This window comes from Narcine bancroftii, chromosome 3 (assembly GCF_036971445.1).
Source record: "Narcine bancroftii isolate sNarBan1 chromosome 3, sNarBan1.hap1, whole genome shotgun sequence".
NCBI lineage: Eukaryota > Metazoa > Chordata > Chondrichthyes > Torpediniformes > Narcinidae > Narcine > Narcine bancroftii.
The window spans coordinates 273,939,676-273,957,820 of NC_091471.1; the positions used below are offsets into that span (position 1 = coordinate 273,939,676).

The following is an 18,145-nucleotide window of genomic DNA, read 5'->3' on the forward strand; positions in this document are numbered from 1 at the left end:
AACCATAACAGAAGAAATAACATAAAGATAGTGGGCCTTAAGGAAGATGAAGAAGGCAAGAATATGAGGGAGTTTATAAAAGAGTGGATCCCTAAGACCCTAGGATGTCCAGAACTACAGCAAGAAATGGAAATAGAAAGGGCACATAGAGTATTGGCCTCTAAACCACAACCACAACAAAAACCAAGATCTATTGTAGTAAAATTCCTAAGATATACTACAAGAGAAAAGGTACTGGAGAAGACAATGGAAAAAGTAAGAGAGGGCAACAAACCACTGGAGTATAAAGGGCAAAAAATCTTCATTTATCCAGATATAAGTTTTGAACTCCTAAAGAAGAGAAAAGAGTTCAATACAGCAAAGGTGATTTTATGGAAGAAAGGGTATAAATTTATACTAAAGCATCCAGCGGTATTGAAAATATTTATTCCAGGACAACAAAACAGACTATTCTCGGATCCAGAAGAAGCACGAAAATTTGCAGAACAATTACAAAAATAGACTGAGGGAGGAAGACAGGTAATGAGAGTTAAAATGATCACGATTGATATGTATGTGGGTAAAGACAAAAATAGACTGAGGGATGAAGACGGGTAATGAGAGTAAAAATGATCACGATTGATATGTATGCGGGTAAAGAGGTATAAGAGTGAATAGAGACAATGAGCATACATGAATGTATCTGTACTTAGAGGAAAATATAGATAGTATAGGCAAGAATTAATAAGGGAAGGTAATGGAATAGAGAGAATAAGGAGGGAATTAAAAGAGTGACCTTTGTGACATATGAAAAGTGAAATCTTTTCTGGGGGAGGCGGGGTGGGGGGAAATAGCGGTCACTGCAAAATCAGTTGACGCTTGCGAGTGGATTCGCAAATCCAAATGGAGAGGGGAGATGTGGTTGTCCGACAAGGGATAAAGGACAACTCAGGAGGTGAAGGGGAGATTGGGGATAAATAAGATAGAAATAGGAGAATAAGGAAAATGTTGGATGTTGTAGGAATGTTGTCTTATAAAGAGTTGAAAATAAGAAAACAGAAATGGAAAAGGAGGAAAGGTAATGATGGAAAAACGGAAAGAGAAGATAAACAAAATATAAAAGGGCTACGCTGAACTATATGTCTTTAAATATTAATGGAATACATAACCAAATTAAAAGGAAGAAACTACCAAATTTAAATGAATAAATGTATTCCATTAGAAAAAATAACATATAGGTTAAGAAATAATATTGAAATATTCGAACAAGTATAGGAGCCTTACATTAAATACAATAGCGAAAACCTACCGGGGACAAACATTACCTAAGTTGATGGAAGGAGAAGGAAAGAAAAGAATGGACTCAGTAGAATTTCTGGTGTAATTTTGTTGAATGACAACATTGTCTGACTGGCTTAATGCAACCTAGATTGTATACCTAAAATGGATGAGGGGGGGGGGGTGGGGGGGTGGTTTGGGAGGAAAGGGGGGGGGGGAGAAAAAGTCACTGTATATGTGTGAAAAAGAAATAGTGTATATCATGGCTAATGTGATTTATGGTGTGAAAAATAAAAAATTTTTAAAAAAAAGTTAAATAAATGGGACCCAACAGTATCACACAGATGCTTTCGCTGTAAAAAGGAAACGGAAACAACAATTCATGCAATTTGGACATGTGAGAAAGTGGAAAAATTTTGGGAAGATCTAAACCAGATATTAAATAAAATCACAAAAAGCAATGTACCAAAAAACCCAGAGATCTTCCTCCTATGTAATATAAGAAACAAAGAATTTGGACTCGATTTGGATGGAGCACAAAAAAGATTTGTTATGATAGCCCTAGCTGTAGCAAAAAAATGTATTATGTCAGCCTGGAAATTAGAAGATAACTTGAGAATACAACAATGGTACATAGAAATGAATAAATGTATTCCATTAGAAAAAATAACATATAATTTAAGAAATAACATTACAATATTTGAACAAATATGCGAGCCATACATGAAACACAATAGAGAAATCCTACCATGGACTTCCACCACCTAAAATGACAGAAGGAGAAGATAACGAAAAGAACTGACTCAGTAAAATTTCTTGTTTATTTTTATTAAGTGACCACATTGTTTAAAGGGTTTAATGTTCTTATAGATTGAACTTTATATAAATGGGAAGGGGGGTAAGGGAGGGAGGGAAGTGAGGGGGAAAAAGGGGGAAAAAATGACACTGTATATATTTAAGAATAAAGATGTTTGTATGTATCTTGGTCAATATGGTTTATAGTGTGAAAAATAAAAATTTTAAAAAAAACAATCCTTACCAGTTTTGTCTCTCATGATTATTGCTGATATCCAACTGTAGTAGGCATAGTGCATTAAGTTTGCCATTTTTCAGAGAACTTCAACAAATCAAGTACTGCAGCCATTTCCAATTAATTGAACTATGCAACGAGCAATCTGCACATTAATAAGATGCAGTTACGTCACCTTGCATTTCGCGTGGATCTATTAGAGCCATGGAAGAAAAGTGGCTCATTGGACAGAATGTGCCACTTTGAATGGAGTTGTACATTTATGACTACGTGACCAGGCAAAATGCGAATGCCATCTACAAGTTTGTCAACGACACCAGAGTTGTCGGCAGAATCTCAGACGGCAATGAGGAAGTGTACAGGAGGGAGATAGATCAGCTCATTGAAACAACAGCCTTGTGCTCAACATCAGCAAAACCAAGGAGATGATTGTGGTCTTCAGAAGGAAGTCAACGGAGCACGACCTAAACCTCATCGAGTGCTCAGTAGTGGAGAGGATCAAGAACAAATTCCTATGTGTCAACATCTCCATGTTGATGCAATTACAAAGGTGGCTCGCCAATGGCTATACTTTGTGAGGTGTCTGAGTAGGTTCAGTATGTCACTGAAAACTCGTAAACTTCTAAAGGTGTACCATGGAGAGCATTCTAGCTGGTTGCATCACTGTCTGGTATGGAGGCGCCAACTCTCAGGACAAGAATAAACTCCAGAGGGTTGTTAACTCGGGCTGCGACATCACAGCCACCAGACTTCACTCCATCGAGGACATCTACACAAAGCAGGGTCTTAAAAAAGCAGCCTCTATCCTCAAAGACTCCACCACCCAGGCCATGCCCTCTTCACTCTGCTTCCATCGGGAAAGAGGTAAAGGAGCCTGAAGACGTGCACTAAACAGCACAAGTTTCAATTTAGGATTGTATTTGCTCAAGTTCAGAAGAATGAGAGGAGATCTTATAGAAACATATAGGATTATGAAGGGTATGGATAGGATAGATGTAGGAAGGTTTTTTGTGCTGGCTGGGGAAGCTAAAACGAGAGGACACAGTCTCAAGATTCAGGGGAGTAGATTTGGGACAGAGATGAGGAAAAATAGTTTTTCCCAGAGAGTAGTGAATGTTTGGAATTCTCTAACCAGGGAAGTGGTTGAGGCTGCCTCATTAAACATATTTAAAATTCGGTTAGATAAATTTTTACATGATAGAGGAATTAGGGGATATGGGGAAAAGGCAGGTAGGTGGAGTTAGGTCATAAATTAGATCAGCCATGATCATATTGAATGGCAGAGCAGGCTCGATGGGCCATTTCTGGCCTACTCCTGTTCCTACTTCCTATGTTCCTAAGTTCAGCTTCTTCCCCACTGCCATCAGATTCCTGAATAATCAATGAACCAAAGGCACTGCCTTATCTTTTGTCCTGTATTTTTTTTTTATATATAGTCATGTTGTAAGATGGTTATAATATGAATGTTTGCTCTATGATGCTCCTGCAAATACCAAATTTCATGACTTGTTCATGACAATAAATTCTGATTCTGAACTAGCAATATCAAATACACATCTTTAAGACAACTCAGCCAATCTCTCTCTCTCTCCATAGATTTCAAAAGGGCCCAGAGGCAAAAAAAAAAGCAACACATTTTCCCACTCAGTTTCAATGTCACGAACAAAAATAATTTTTTTTACAACCTACATGCTAATACTATTTAGAATGCAAGATTCACACCGAGTCTTGTTTCTTGGGAGTTCAGCAATAGGCCACTATTATGGAGGTCTCAACAGGGAAACATTTCTTAGCATAAATCACTCACTTCCAAGAAAATTCAGAAGCCTTGCTAATAGTTAAATATTTCTACTTTCTCAGAGAGAATATTTTGAATATCTGTCTGTACAGAAGTAGGCAGCCTTCAAGAACCCATTTACATTATCTCACTTTATCCTCCTGCTGGTGCTCTGGTTTCCCCCCACATTCCAAACATGCATGTGGTTGGTAGGTTCATTGGTCACATGGGTGCATTTGGGAGGTGCAGGCTCATGGACCAGAAGGGCCTTTTGTCTCTAAATCAACAGTACTGTATCTCTTAATTTTAAAAAAAAATATTCCTATCAACTCTTTACAGATTGGGATCAATTTACAGCAACTATTTAGCCTACCAACCTACAGATCTTCAAGATGGGATAGAAACCAAACCATGCAAAGGAAACATACTGGATCACATACAAATTTGACACAGACAGCACCGTCAAAGGATGGTGAATCTATGGAATTTGCTGCCCATCGAACGAAGTTGGATAGACTTATGCAAAGTATGGGAATTAAGGGATATGGGGAAAAGCCAGGTTGGTGGAGGGAGGTGAGCCTATCATTGGATCAGCCATGATTTCATTAATTCATATGCTTTGGACATGCCAGAGCCTTGAGAAGTAGTGGAATGAAGTATGTCAAACTTTTTAAATTTAATTTTAAGCCTAATCCTTTAATTGCCTTGTTTGGTATTGTTGGAGAGTGGCATCTGATTTGCATGTATTGCCTCTTGTGGCTAGGCGGGCAGTGTTGCTCAGATGGAAGGGTTTTGCTCCACCCACTCAAGCTCAAAATTTAGTGATCAGATGCTCAATTTCCAATTTGAATTTTAATTTTCAAACATTGTAGGGACTTTTGGGAATTATTTTCAGAATTTCTGATTTGATACGAATGCAGATGTGATGACTAATAAAGTAATTTATCACTGACAAGGAATTCTTTTTTCCTTTCCTTGCCAAACAGCTTTGCTTTTGGTAATGGGTTTAGATATTCTTTTTATAATAAAATATTACTGTTATATAATTTGTTTAATTGAGAATGCAGGGTTACCTTGGATGAATTGGTATGATCTAAGTATAATGTACTATTTTTGATTTTTAATATGTATTCTGTAATTTTTGATGTGAAATAAAAACATTGTAAAAGAAAGGCAGAGTCCTCCATTCCTTTCACCTTCATATACCTCCCCCCCTCCCTTTAAATGTACTTTTGCACATTGCCTAAACCAGCTCCAAAGATAGCACGCCCCCTATTCTCACTACTCTCTCAGTAAAGACTTTTCTTTTGAATCCTCTATAAAAATTTCATGTCTTTAGCTCTGCCCTACCATTCCTCTATCAGCTTTCTCTCCAAGAAATACTGTGATGCAATAACCAAAATAAAGGGTTGACATCTTACTTCCTCTCTTTATTACACATGCAGTATTCCTTAAATATGTATTAAAGGATATTTTATTAAACTTTGGGTTCAGTTTGGAAAAATTACTTACAACCACCCCTGGGAATAGGTAATGGCGTGATGCCTCCAAAACAGACTTACTTTGCACTTGCATATTTTTCTCTAGACCTCTTCTAGGTCATGCAATTGGATTATGGTGATTTTGGTTCAGATTTCTTTATAATAATTTATCAATTAAAGTGATGAAACAAAACAGAGTTCTCAAGTGCAAATCCAAACTCTTCCCTTCTACACTAGAATGAAATAGCAACATTTATTCGCCTTGGGTAGTTTTTCCACAAATAGAGCTAGTTATAAATATTACCTGTCAGGAAGTTGAAAGTGCTCTGACATGCATAATACATGCTTTTGTGCTAAGGAGTCACCAGATACCTAACCACTTCAGAGGCTAGCATAAGCAAAATGAAGAAGCAACATGCAAAATGCTTTAAGGCAGAATAAAGGAGGAAAATAATTTACATCCTAATAATTCAGTTATTGAAATTTCAGCTTTTTTCCTCCAAACATTTTATTTTTCTCAACTAGTAAACAGCCTATTATGAACTGCAAGATTTCCACTTTGAAGCCAAAGTCCAAAATTATATCCCACTTAAAATATCATTTACTACAATTTTCATGATATCCGCTAATTTTCAGACCATTCCCGACAAACGGAGAAAGAAAAATACGACGCGTTATATCTAATCTGATCTATACCCACCTACTTGTTCATCTGTTATTTGTACAGTGGGAAGAGTCTTGATTTTCTCTTTGTCTGCAGGAGGTGGGCCAGTATTTTCAAATTGATTCAGCAGCTGGAAGCAATAAATGTCATTTTAGTTGCAAATGAACTTCATCACAGAAGCTTTAACTCTTTAAGATTTAACTCTTTCATAAAAGATGATTTTTAGAAATCACAATGGCAGAAACAAGAATCCTCACAGGACAAAATATCAAGTTCCCAGCATTAAGAGCCAGTTGCATCCATCCAAATGTCACACCTTGCTACATTATTGTTGACCTTTGCAGTGCCAAGATATCATAAGCTGAATTATTACACAGTTATCCTGACAAACAGATTCAACTTCTGATCAGAACTCGGAACTGAACAAAAGCAGTGGTAGAAATAAAGTTAGTTCAAATGTTTTCATGTATGTTGCAATCAAAATCACAGCAATTTCTCGGAGCCAAGCATGGACTTCATGCAAGTACAGGATCGGAAAGTCAAACAACACTCTTCTTTCCTGAACCTTGGCATGAGTTAATTTCAGCTGACATACGAAGGATAGCCTCTTGGATAATCTGATAGAGCCATGTGACATCTATGGAGCTACAGCCCAATAAAATTTCAAAGACGTACGAGGCTAGTAAGTCAATTGGTCATGTGTGTATTTGAGCAGAGTGGGCTCGTAGGCCAGAAAAACTTGTTATCGTGCTACATCTCCAAATTAAAATTAAATTAAACCAGAGAAAAGAAACCTCAAGCCTGTACCAATGCTCTCTTGCTTCTTTTAGATTTATCAAGCTTGTTCTCACTAGAATCCTCTTCACCACCCCGCCCCCCCCCCCCCCACCCCCCCAATCCCATTAGTTTAATTTTCTGTTTATGACCATTTAGTGACAGTCAGGTTTTGTTAGTATGGGGTGGTAGGTAGAATGGCAGTTGCGGGTAGAAGGCAAACAGATGAATAAAATTTGATAAGTTTGGAGTAGTCCTACTTCAATAACCCAAGACCAAAATGCATGCTTTTCAACTGTATTTTTGTTTCAATCTTTCATTACAGTTCTGGTGTGAATAGTGTTACATTAAGCAAATTAACTAACAATACATAAATGCTGGAGAAACTCAGCAAGTCCTGCAGCATCCATGGGAGGTAAAGATATAAAACCAATGTTATGGGCCTACCTGTGTAATGATTGTGTCCAAACCATTTGCTCCCCATGCATAATCCATTGGATTTGAGTGCAAGAAACCCCTTTAAAAAGTTCAGAAAAAATACATTAAAAACAAACAATAGACAACAGTAGTACTTTAGGATTCTCTGGATTCTGTTCAAATAGCAAAATAAATGGGTAAATTAATTCAGAACTTTAGACCCCACCTAGATCATAGGATACAGCACAGGAACAGGTCCCTGGCTGCATGTGCTTGTGCCAAATCAAATCATACTGAGAATTTTCTACTTGCACCTAACAGATATCCTACCATCAACTTTATTTTCAAATATCTAAAACCACTTATACTCTACTCTTTCTTTTCTTTGGCTTGGCTTCGCGGACGAAGATTTATGGAGGGGGTAAAAAGTCCACGTCAGCTGCAGGCTCGTTTGTGGCTGACCAGTCCGATGCGGGACAGGCAGACACGATTGCAGCGGTTGCAAGGGAAAATTGGTTGGTTGGGGTTGGGTGTTGGGTTTTTCCTCCTTTGCCTTTTGTCAGTGAGGTGGGCTCTGCGGTCTTCTTCAAAGGAGGCTGCTGCCCGCCAAACTGTGAGGCGCCAAGATGCACGGTTTGAGGCGTTATCAGCCCACTGGCGGTGGTCAATGTGGCAGGCACCAAGAGATTTCTTTAGGCAGTCCTTGTACCTTTTCTTTGGTGCACCTCTGTCACGGTGGCCAGTGGAGAGCTCGCCATATAATACGATCTTGGGAAGGCGATGGTCCTCCATTCTGGAGACGTGACCTACTATTGCATCTGCTTCCACCACTATTCCTGGCAGCCCATTCCAGGTATCTACCAACTCTGTGTAAAATGTTGGCCTATACATATTCCTTCTTTGCCCTCAGCTTTAACACATGCCCCCTCCAGTGCATTTAAAATGCAATATGAAGTACGATAAAATACAAAATAACAATCTTCTGTTTGGATGCCCAAAAGAGCTGCAGATTGATGAGCATCTAGGACAAGAGTTAATTGCTTCAAAATCAATGCCAATTCTTTTGGCAATTGGTGCAATTAATACTTTGTTCCATTTACTTTCAAGTCCCATTACCTGATGCTGAAAAATTTATTCAGAAAAGCTGCAGCAGGTTCCGAAAACTAGGTGAAACAAAATGGGTTTGTGTAGAGGCATTTCTTCCCAAAGGTAGGGAAGAATGTCATCAATAAGTGCAAAGTGCACTCATTGTTGGGACATGAAGCCCATACTGCATTCCAGTGGCCACCCAAGACATTTCTTTGTTTTATTCGAAGATCGAAGTGGATCACATCTGCTGAAATGCACCAATTTCTTCAGCCACAGAAAGCTACATCCGATGTGATGCGCATTCTGATGATGACATGAAGCTGTGCAGAAGCACCGGGTTCATAAGCACCAAATGCCATTGCACTAAAGCTCTATCTGCAGGGCTAGTCTTTTTTTGAATATTTTATTTAAATGAACATATATACGATAACAAATCACAATATTACAATGTTTACAAATATATGTTGATATACATATATAATATATATATATAAAAAGGAAAAAAAAACTAAAAGACCCTACCAAAACTATAAAAAACTCCTAACCCCCCCCCCAACCTAAACTAATCCCAATGACTAAAATCTAAATCTAAATATAAAATGCGCATTGCGTAGCTATAAATTAATTTGGATTACTTTAGATGACACTCAAGGATCCCAAAAATATTGTTCCAGAAGTTATTATTCATTTAGGGAAATCTTCACTGGTCAGGGAGATACAAAATAATTTTTTTAAATTATAATTTTAGTCTCATTATTCTACCATACAGGCTCCAAATATGTAAAAACGCAAAATATTTACCCCTTAAATTGTAAGTTATTTTTTCTAAAGGAATACAACTTTGAATCTCTATGTGCCATCTTTCTCGTGTTAAAGAAGCATCTGATTTCCATGTAATAGTGATACATTTCCTTGCTATTACTAAAGCCAGCAACAAATTTCAATTGAAAATCTGACAAAGATAATTTAGGAGTAATACTTTCCTAACAATAATAATTCAGGATTTAATGGAAAAGCCACAATAGTCGTTTGTTGTAGAAACTTACTAACAGAAACCCAAAAAGGATTAACCTTCAAACAAGACCATCTAGAGTGAAAAAGAGTTGCAACTTCTTTTCCACATTTAAAACATTGGTCCTTAATCAAATTACATCAATATATCCATCAACATAACAATCACCCAATTTTGAAATTCTATTATTCCAAATATTTATAAAAAGATCATCTTTGGATTAAAATTAAGAGAGGATTAATTAATGGTATTTTTAACGATAAAAGATTTCCATCAATTTCTAACTTTATTCCAAATATTAAGCAAATGTTTTAACATCAGAGCATCTTTATCCATTGTTATTATTTTTAGTTCCCATTTATAAACTCTTCTGATATAGTTTCTCCAATTTTACTTAAAATTCAATTTCCATCCAAGATGGTTTAGTTTTAACAAACCAAGAAACAATAAATCTTAATTGCCTTGCCTTATAATAATTCTTGAAATTAGGAAGTTGTAATCCTCCTAATTCATATTTCCATGTTAACGTTTCTAATGATTTTCTTACCCAAGAAATTTCCTAACTTGTTTATTTAAATCTTGAAAAAAAATGAGGTATAGAAATAGGTAAAGTCTGAAATAAATATTGAATTCTCTGAAAATTAGTCAAACTCTTCCAATTAAAGTAATAGGCAAATTCACCCATTCCTTTAAATCTTCATCTATCTTCTTAAATATTGGAATGTAATTTGATTTATACAAATTTTTCAAATATTATCAAATATACCCAAATATTTGATCTTATCCGTCCACTTAAATTGATCTTCTTTTCGACATTGTGAATAGTCTCCTTGTACCAATTTCATTTCTTCACTTTTATTTCTGTTTATTTTATATCCTGAAATTTTCCCATACTCAAACAACTGACTAGAAAGTGTAGGTAATTATAATTGTGGTTGAGTAAAATAGATTAAAACATCATCAGCAAATTAAATTTATGTTCAGTCTGATTTATTACAAACCCTTTCAACTGTCAGTCATTTCAAATCTTTCGTGCAAGTAGCTACATAGCTAAAGCAAATGAAGCTGGTGATAGAGGACATCCTTGTCTACTTAATCTAGTTAAATTAAAAGACTGAGACATCTGTCCATTTGTTATTAACTTAGCTTTAGGATTTCTATACAATGCCTTAAACCAATTTATAAAATTCAAACCAAAGCCAAATTGACTCAAGGCCTTAAATAAATAAAAATTCCCATTCTAACCTATCAAAAGCTTTTTCTGCATCTACAGCCACTATTACTCTTAATTTTTTTTTTCCTCTGTGCTAAATGAATTATACTTAATAACCTTACTATAGTTTCTGAAGTTTATCTATTTTTAACAAAACCTGTTTGGTCTATATTTATTAATAATAATTAATAATCATTAATCCTATTCACTAACACTTTTGTTATGATTTTATAATCAACATTTAATAACGATTTAGGTCTATTTGAAGGTAGTTTTAATGGATTCCTATATTTTTTAGGAATAACTGCAATTATTGCTGTGGAAAAGGTTTCTGGATAATGCAGTTTAAAAGCTTGTTCTATTATCTTCATAAATAAAGGAATCAATAAGTCTTTAAATTCTTTATAGAATTCAACTGGAAACCTGCCCTCTCCTGGAGATTTACTATTTTGTAAACAATTAAGTGCATCATGAACCTCTTGTTCAGTAAAAGGACTATCTAAATCATTTTTACCTACCATTTGTGACAAATATTCATCTATAGCCTCCTCATCATGTAATGATTCAGAGACATACAACTTTTCAGAGAATTCCTTAAATACGTCATTTACTTTTTCTGGTTTAAATGTCACATCATTGTTTTCTGTTGTATTGTATTAATTGTTCTAGAAGATTGTTCCACTTTTAATTGCCAAGCTAAAACTTTATGAGATCATTCTCCTCATTAATATTTCTGCTTAGATGGTAATATAATTTTCTCTGTTCTATATGTTAACATTGTATTATATATATATATATATATATATATATAATTTGGTCTTCTTAAATAAGCTTTTAATGCATCCCAAATAATAAACATATCTTCTGTTGAATGTAAATTTATATCACAATTCTATATATTTTTAAAAAATCAACCCTTTTCAACAATAAAAAAATTAATCTCCATCTCGACTGTTGCTTTTCAGCAAATTACAATTCAATCAACAATGGAGAATGGTAAGATAACATTCTTGTTTTATAATCAACATAAGACTGTTAATTGATATTCAGACAAAAGCCAAAAAAATGTATCAAATTTACTAGAACAAAAGGAATAATCCCTATCCTTAGGATGTATCCTTCTCCATATATCAATTCAAATCCTTCATTAAAGATAACAATATTTTAGCTGCTTTTGATTTAACTATAGTTCTTGATGATTTATTCAATAAAAGGTTCCAAACAGAAATTAAAATCCCCATCTACTAAAACATTTTCATGGACATCTGCTAAATTCAAAAATGTACTTATGTCAATATTTGATCATCTGTATTTGGTGAATATATATTTAACATCCACTCCTCAGAAAATATTTGGCAATTTACCATTACATATCCACCTGATGGATCTGTAATTACATTTTGAATTTTAATTGGTAAATTTTTCTTAAATAAAATCACTACTCATCTAGCTTTAGAATTAAATGGAGAGAAAAACTACCTGGTCTACCCAATCTCTTTTTAATTTCATGTGTTCTTTTTTCAGTTAAATAAGTTTCTTGTAAAAAAGCAATATCTACACCCAATTTTTTAATGTAGGATAAGATTTTCTTTCCTTTTTTATGGTCCCATTAATATTAAAACTCAAAATCTTAACTGCTTTATTTATTTTCATTATCTATACATTTTTTAAAAATTCATATCGACCACTCCTATCCAGGAAAGATTCCCACAAGTTAAATTTGGTCCTGAATGTCAAAGACTGCAACCCAAAAATATCAAAATAAACACATTATAAAAAGTTATTATATATAAAAAAAGAAATAAAAAGGATAAAACAACCCCCCCCCCCCCAAAAGAAATGCTGAAAATACCTAGAATTACCACCCTCCATTTTACGGGTCATGGTCAAACCACGAAAACACACGTAGCCATCAGAAATGAACAAACACGTCCTCGACCCCCAGTGGAAAAAAAAACTTTTCTGTACAAAAAACAGTACTTTCCCATACAGAATTTCTTCATTCATCAAGAAAAAGAAATAAAGGAGAAAAAAAAGGGGGGGAATTACACCCCCTATTTTATACATCAGATTTGATTTATTTCAACAAATCATCATCTGTTGGTATTTGAGTTTTAGACAAACCATTCTCATATTCTTCAGCATGGACATGACTTGTAAAAAAACATACTGCTGCTCTGGCAAAAATACTTTCAAAGTAGCTGGATAATGGAGAACAAATCTATAAATTTATCATAAAAAACCTTTTTAACTGGGTTAAACTCTCTTCTTTTCTTCAATAGAGTTTGACTCAAATCTGGATTTTAAAAAAATCATACCCCTTCATAATTCAAATGTCCCTGGTCTCTTGCTCTTCTCATCACTAAACCAAGAATCCTCTCTCTATCTTGATAGTTTAAAAATCTAATCAGGATAGATCGAGGTCTCTGATTAGGACACGGATTTGGTCTAAGATCTCTATGAGCTCTCTCAATTAAAATCTTGTCCTTAAGACATTCTTCTCCTAATATTTTTAGTATCCGTTCTTGAAAAAAAAAATCGGATCACATCTTCTGACATCCCCACAATTTTAAGATGATTATTTCTGCTGTAATTTACCGAAATGTCAACTTTATCAAGCAATTTTTCATTCATAGAAATCAAACCAGTCATTGAATCTTCATTTATATTTGATCTTTCTTCAACACGTTGTACTTCTTCACATACATCTTGAATTTTCTCTTCCATTTTATCAACTCTGTGAAACATTATCAATTTAGTTATATCCGTTCTGACTTTGCTTCAATTCTAGTTAAAAATTTAAAATTACTCTCCAATATATCAGAAAGTCTGTCAATTTTAGTTTCAATTGTATCCATTTTCTTATCGTCTTTTTCTTGCCTTTAGATCTTTCTTCTTTTGAACTTGTCCTTTCTTCTTTGCCTATATAATCCTCTGAGACCTCTTCCACAGAAGAAATATCAACCGCCTGTTCAGAAGTGGAGACACCAGAGTGGCCTTTAAAATACTTGTTTTTTTTTCTTTACAACACACGTGCCCAACTTCTCCTGCATGCGCAATGCAGTCTTAGTTTTTCCAATGGAGCCATCTGTGCGGGATACCGCAGAGAAGGCTCCGGAGGGTGGTCTGTCAATTGGGCCCTCACCAGTGGATCCAGAACCAACTTCAGCAGCCTGCTTCGATGACAAGGTCGGCCCGAGTTCTCTTTCCTTTCTCTCTTCCCATTTTAATTTTGGTGTAGTTTATGCAGCTTTTTTCTTTTTTTGGCGACATCTTTTTTTCTTCTGATGAACTCTTTAAAGTAACTTTAAAACAGTTTTTGTAACTTTAACTTTTCTTAATATGCACCTTTTTCAGTAAATCCCTTGGGAGTTGGTAGGTTGCGTGGTGTTCCTTACGACATCATGTGACGTCCCCCCCTGCTATGCTATTGTCAAGGATGGATCCGGCCACATTGTCAGAATTGGACTGTGTCACACCACTTATTCTTTGCACAAAAGAAATGGTGCTGAAGAACCACAAATCAATCAGGCAATTATCTGCACCAATCACCATCAAGGTTCCAAGGTAAAAGGAGATGGCGGATCCTGTAGGATAGTTTCCAAAAAAAAACTATTAAAAGTTGTTTGGCAAATGTCTCATCAGAATAATTTTCAAACCAAGACCCAGATGCCTTTCCACTCTTTCACAATCTATTACAAAGATCTAAAAAGAAAGCCAGATCTTTGCTGAAGTTCACCCTGAAGAGTTACGCAAGGCAACAGCTGTTTGCAGGGGCATGCAATGAAGTAAAAGTTGCCTGGTGCTAGAATATACAAAAAAAGGAACAAAAATGCATCACCTAGAGCTGTCAGCCTGACCCACCAATGAATGGCTGGACCACCCCAGGCCTCCACTCCTCTTCTGTGGCAGTTCTACAAAACCTTCATTTCCCCAATCTTCAAAAAAAAATCCCACTCTTCTTTAAATATCTCCAATAATTGGCCTCCATAACCCTCCAATGCAAAAAATTTCTTCTAACCTAGATGAAATTCACATGTATTTGACGTCTAAAGGTCTTATAACTATGCAAACTTTGTGAAGAATTGTGCAAACCATATAAACCATCACGTTTAAAGGTCCAACACCATTTTGTTTTAGACCAGATCACATGGAACGATTAAGGCCCTCCCACCACTATACACCAAGGGGCTAGAATCTATCTAATATCTTTCAAACTCAAAATGCTCATGGAAAACATGAGAATGAAATGTTGATACGATGACATGGAATGATGACTTACAAATGTCCTGTATCCGTCCTTGCAAATATTATGAATAAATAACTTGAAAAAGGAAATGAAATTCAAATGTTGTATTTCTTTTGTTGCCATTTTCTGAAGCAGACATCATTCAGGTTAGTCCCAGTTCAATAAAATTCCAACTTGTTTTTGGAATTTATACATCTTCCATTGCAATATTTTCCTGAATCTATGTTGCATATTTGTTGGTGATCATGATCCAAGTCACATCTATCACCTTAAAAAAAAGGTTAAAACTCCACTGCTTCTGTGGCCTGCCATTTTTAGATGAAAAGGTCTGAAAAGTCAAAAAAATTGTTCTTAATCAAGCATTTCATACTTCAGTACAATATTTATCAGAATCTTTAGCCATCCATCTTACCATGGACCCAATCCTAAATGTGGCACTGCAGTAGGTGCAATGATTCCATTAACCAATTGCTGAATAATTCTGAAATTAAAAAAATTCTGAGTGAGTATTTTTAACATTTCAAATTTCTTATAGCAAACACGTACATCAACTCCCCTGATAAAATTGCAACATGGAAACCATGGTAATGCATTGTACTGTAGGCATTAAAACATTTCTCATTTTACATTGTCACCCAATTCTAAATTTTTCATAGGATTTTCAGATTACACATGCTTAGGTGCATTTATTGTGTTAAACAATTGCTCCAGTTCAGTCATAGCGGATAATTTTCATAAGGATACCACCAAGACATAATGACTGTCACTTCAGGAAGGGAAAACCTGATGTTTAAGATCCAATGATCTCTGGTCCTAACACACTAATGGCATCGTGAAAAAAAGCACATCAGCGCCTCGACTTCCTCAGAAAACCCTGGCAAAATTCTGAAGATGTGGGGTAGAAAGTGTGCGGACCAGCTGCATCACAGTCTGGGATGGGGACACTAAAACCTCAAGCTTCAAACCCAGCAAAACATAGTGGACTCGGCCTAGGATATTACAGGTTAAACCCATCCCAACATCGAGAACATCTATAGGGAACGCAGCCAGTGGAGGGCAGCAACAATCATCAAGGATTCACATCACCCAGCACACACTGTTTGCGCTGCTACCACCAGGAAAGAGGTATCGGGGCAACCACCAGGTTCAGAAACAGATGCTACCCCTCCACCACCAGACTCTTCAACGACAAAAGAACTCTTATGTTTGCACTTTTTTTTCCTCTCTGTTTTGCTGTTTGTTTACATGTGTACATTGACTCAGTTGTTTTTTGCACTGCTAATAAGTGGTAATTCTGTCTTGCCCACAGGAAAAAAAGCTCAGGGTTGAATGTGATGTCATGTATGTACTCTGACAATAAATCTGAAGTACAATAAACACTAAACTTCAGCTTTAATATGAAAATAAAGACATTCTTATTTAACAAGTTGAACAACAGTTTAAACTCAAATTCCAGGACATGCACTTACCCTTCTAGGGTTGGCACTCCTTCATTCCGTGTATTTGGCCGCCGTGATGGGAAGCGGGGTGCTCGGGGTTGCCTGGAACTATATCGTGAACGTGATTGGTGCTCCCGCTCTCTCCTGCTTTCAGAGTCTCTGTTTTCATCTGAGGTTTGATTTGTCCCAAAGGAAAATGGATCAAAGGCATCATCCAAAATACCAAATGTAAACTGCCCGTAGCTTCCTTGCGGTAAAGAAAGCAGGTGCTGGTCCAAGCCCTAATGTAAGCAGAATTTTTTTAAATTATGAACATTGTCCACTACCATTAAAAAAGAAAGACATTTTTCATTTGACCTAATCTATCTTTGAAACTAATTTACCCTTGGACAGGATGGAGGTTTAGCTATTCCCTTCTCCACCTGCAGAATTTTGTGCAAGAACCACATTAACCTAGTGCAGAAGTAACAGAAGGCGAAAAAGGAAATTAAAAATCAATCATGACTGCTTGACAACAAGATCAAAACAGTATTCCTTTTTTGAATGTATTTTTTGTATTCAAATCATTTATGGACCAATTAAAATTTTCTTTCTTAATATTATACTGATTCAATACAGTACCTTGGAGCATGGTTTGCTGCTGGGTTGATTTAGCATAGAATAATCTAGCCTATTAAATTTAGTGCAACACATATTGGGCCATCATGAACATGTTTTAAGACTTTCAACTTCCATACATCATTACACTGTGTTGAAATCCCAAAGTTCGAACTGGCAATCCACAATACAATAATATAAAAAGCAGTCAAAAAGGGTGCTAAATTTGGATCAAGATACATTTATCAGAATGTGACTAATTTCTATCACGGCAAAAGACAAATAAGTGTTCAGTAAAAGTTAAACCGTAACAAACTAGAACTTCCTCATAGGAAACAATGTCTCCTCCTCATTGATTATCAACACAGACAGAAGCGCACCTCAAGGACGCATGCTTAGCCCACTGCTCTACTCATTATACACCCATGACTGTATGGCCAGACGCAATTCCAATGCTATCTACAAATTTGCCGATGACACCACAGTTGTTGGCAAAATCACAAATGGCCATACAGGAAGGAGATGGATCAGCTCATTGAGTGGTGTCATGCCAATCTTGCGCACAACATTAGGAAAACCAAGGAGATGATGATGGACTTCAGGAGGAAGTCAGGAGAACACAACCCAGTCCTCATCAAGGGCTCAGTAATGGAGAGGATCAAGAACTTCAAATTCCTGGGAGTTACATCTCTGAGATCTGTTCTGAAACCTCCACGTCGATGCAATCACAAAGAAGGCTCGCCAGCAGCTATACTTTGTGAGGTGATTGAGGAGATTCGATAAGTCACAAAAGTCTCTCTTAAACTTCTACAGCTGTACCATGGAGAGCATTCTAGCTGGTTGTATCACTGTCTGGTATGGAGGCGCCAACTCTCAGGACAAGAATAAACTCCAGAGGGTTGTTAACTCGGCCCGCGTCAGCACAGGCACCAGACCTCACTCCACTGAGGACATCTACAAGAGGCGGGGTTTTAATAAAGCAGTCTCTATCCTCAAAGACCCAACCACCACCCAGGCCTCTCCACTCTGCTACCATCGGGGAAAAGGTACAGGAGACCCAAAGCCAAACACTCAGCGACACAAGGGCAGCTTCTTCCCCTCTACCATCAGATTCCTGAATAATCAATGAACTAAGGACCCTGCCTC

The 18,145-nt window shown here is 36.2% G+C and overlaps 1 protein-coding gene across 1 annotated transcript in view; it reads right to left on the minus strand.

Annotated features, from left to right (window-relative positions):
* Positions 1–18,145, minus strand: part of rnf126 (ring finger protein 126) — a 57,391-nt gene that overhangs the window by 15,722 nt on the left and 23,524 nt on the right. The window contains exons 4-7 of the mRNA XM_069928171.1: positions 16,433–16,683; positions 15,376–15,444; positions 7,431–7,500; positions 6,246–6,339 (exon numbers count right to left, since the gene is read on the minus strand). Of these exons, the coding sequence (XP_069784272.1) occupies positions 6,246–6,339; positions 7,431–7,500; positions 15,376–15,444; positions 16,433–16,683 (484 nt within the window). The remainder of the gene's footprint in view (positions 1–6,245; positions 6,340–7,430; positions 7,501–15,375; positions 15,445–16,432; positions 16,684–18,145) is intronic.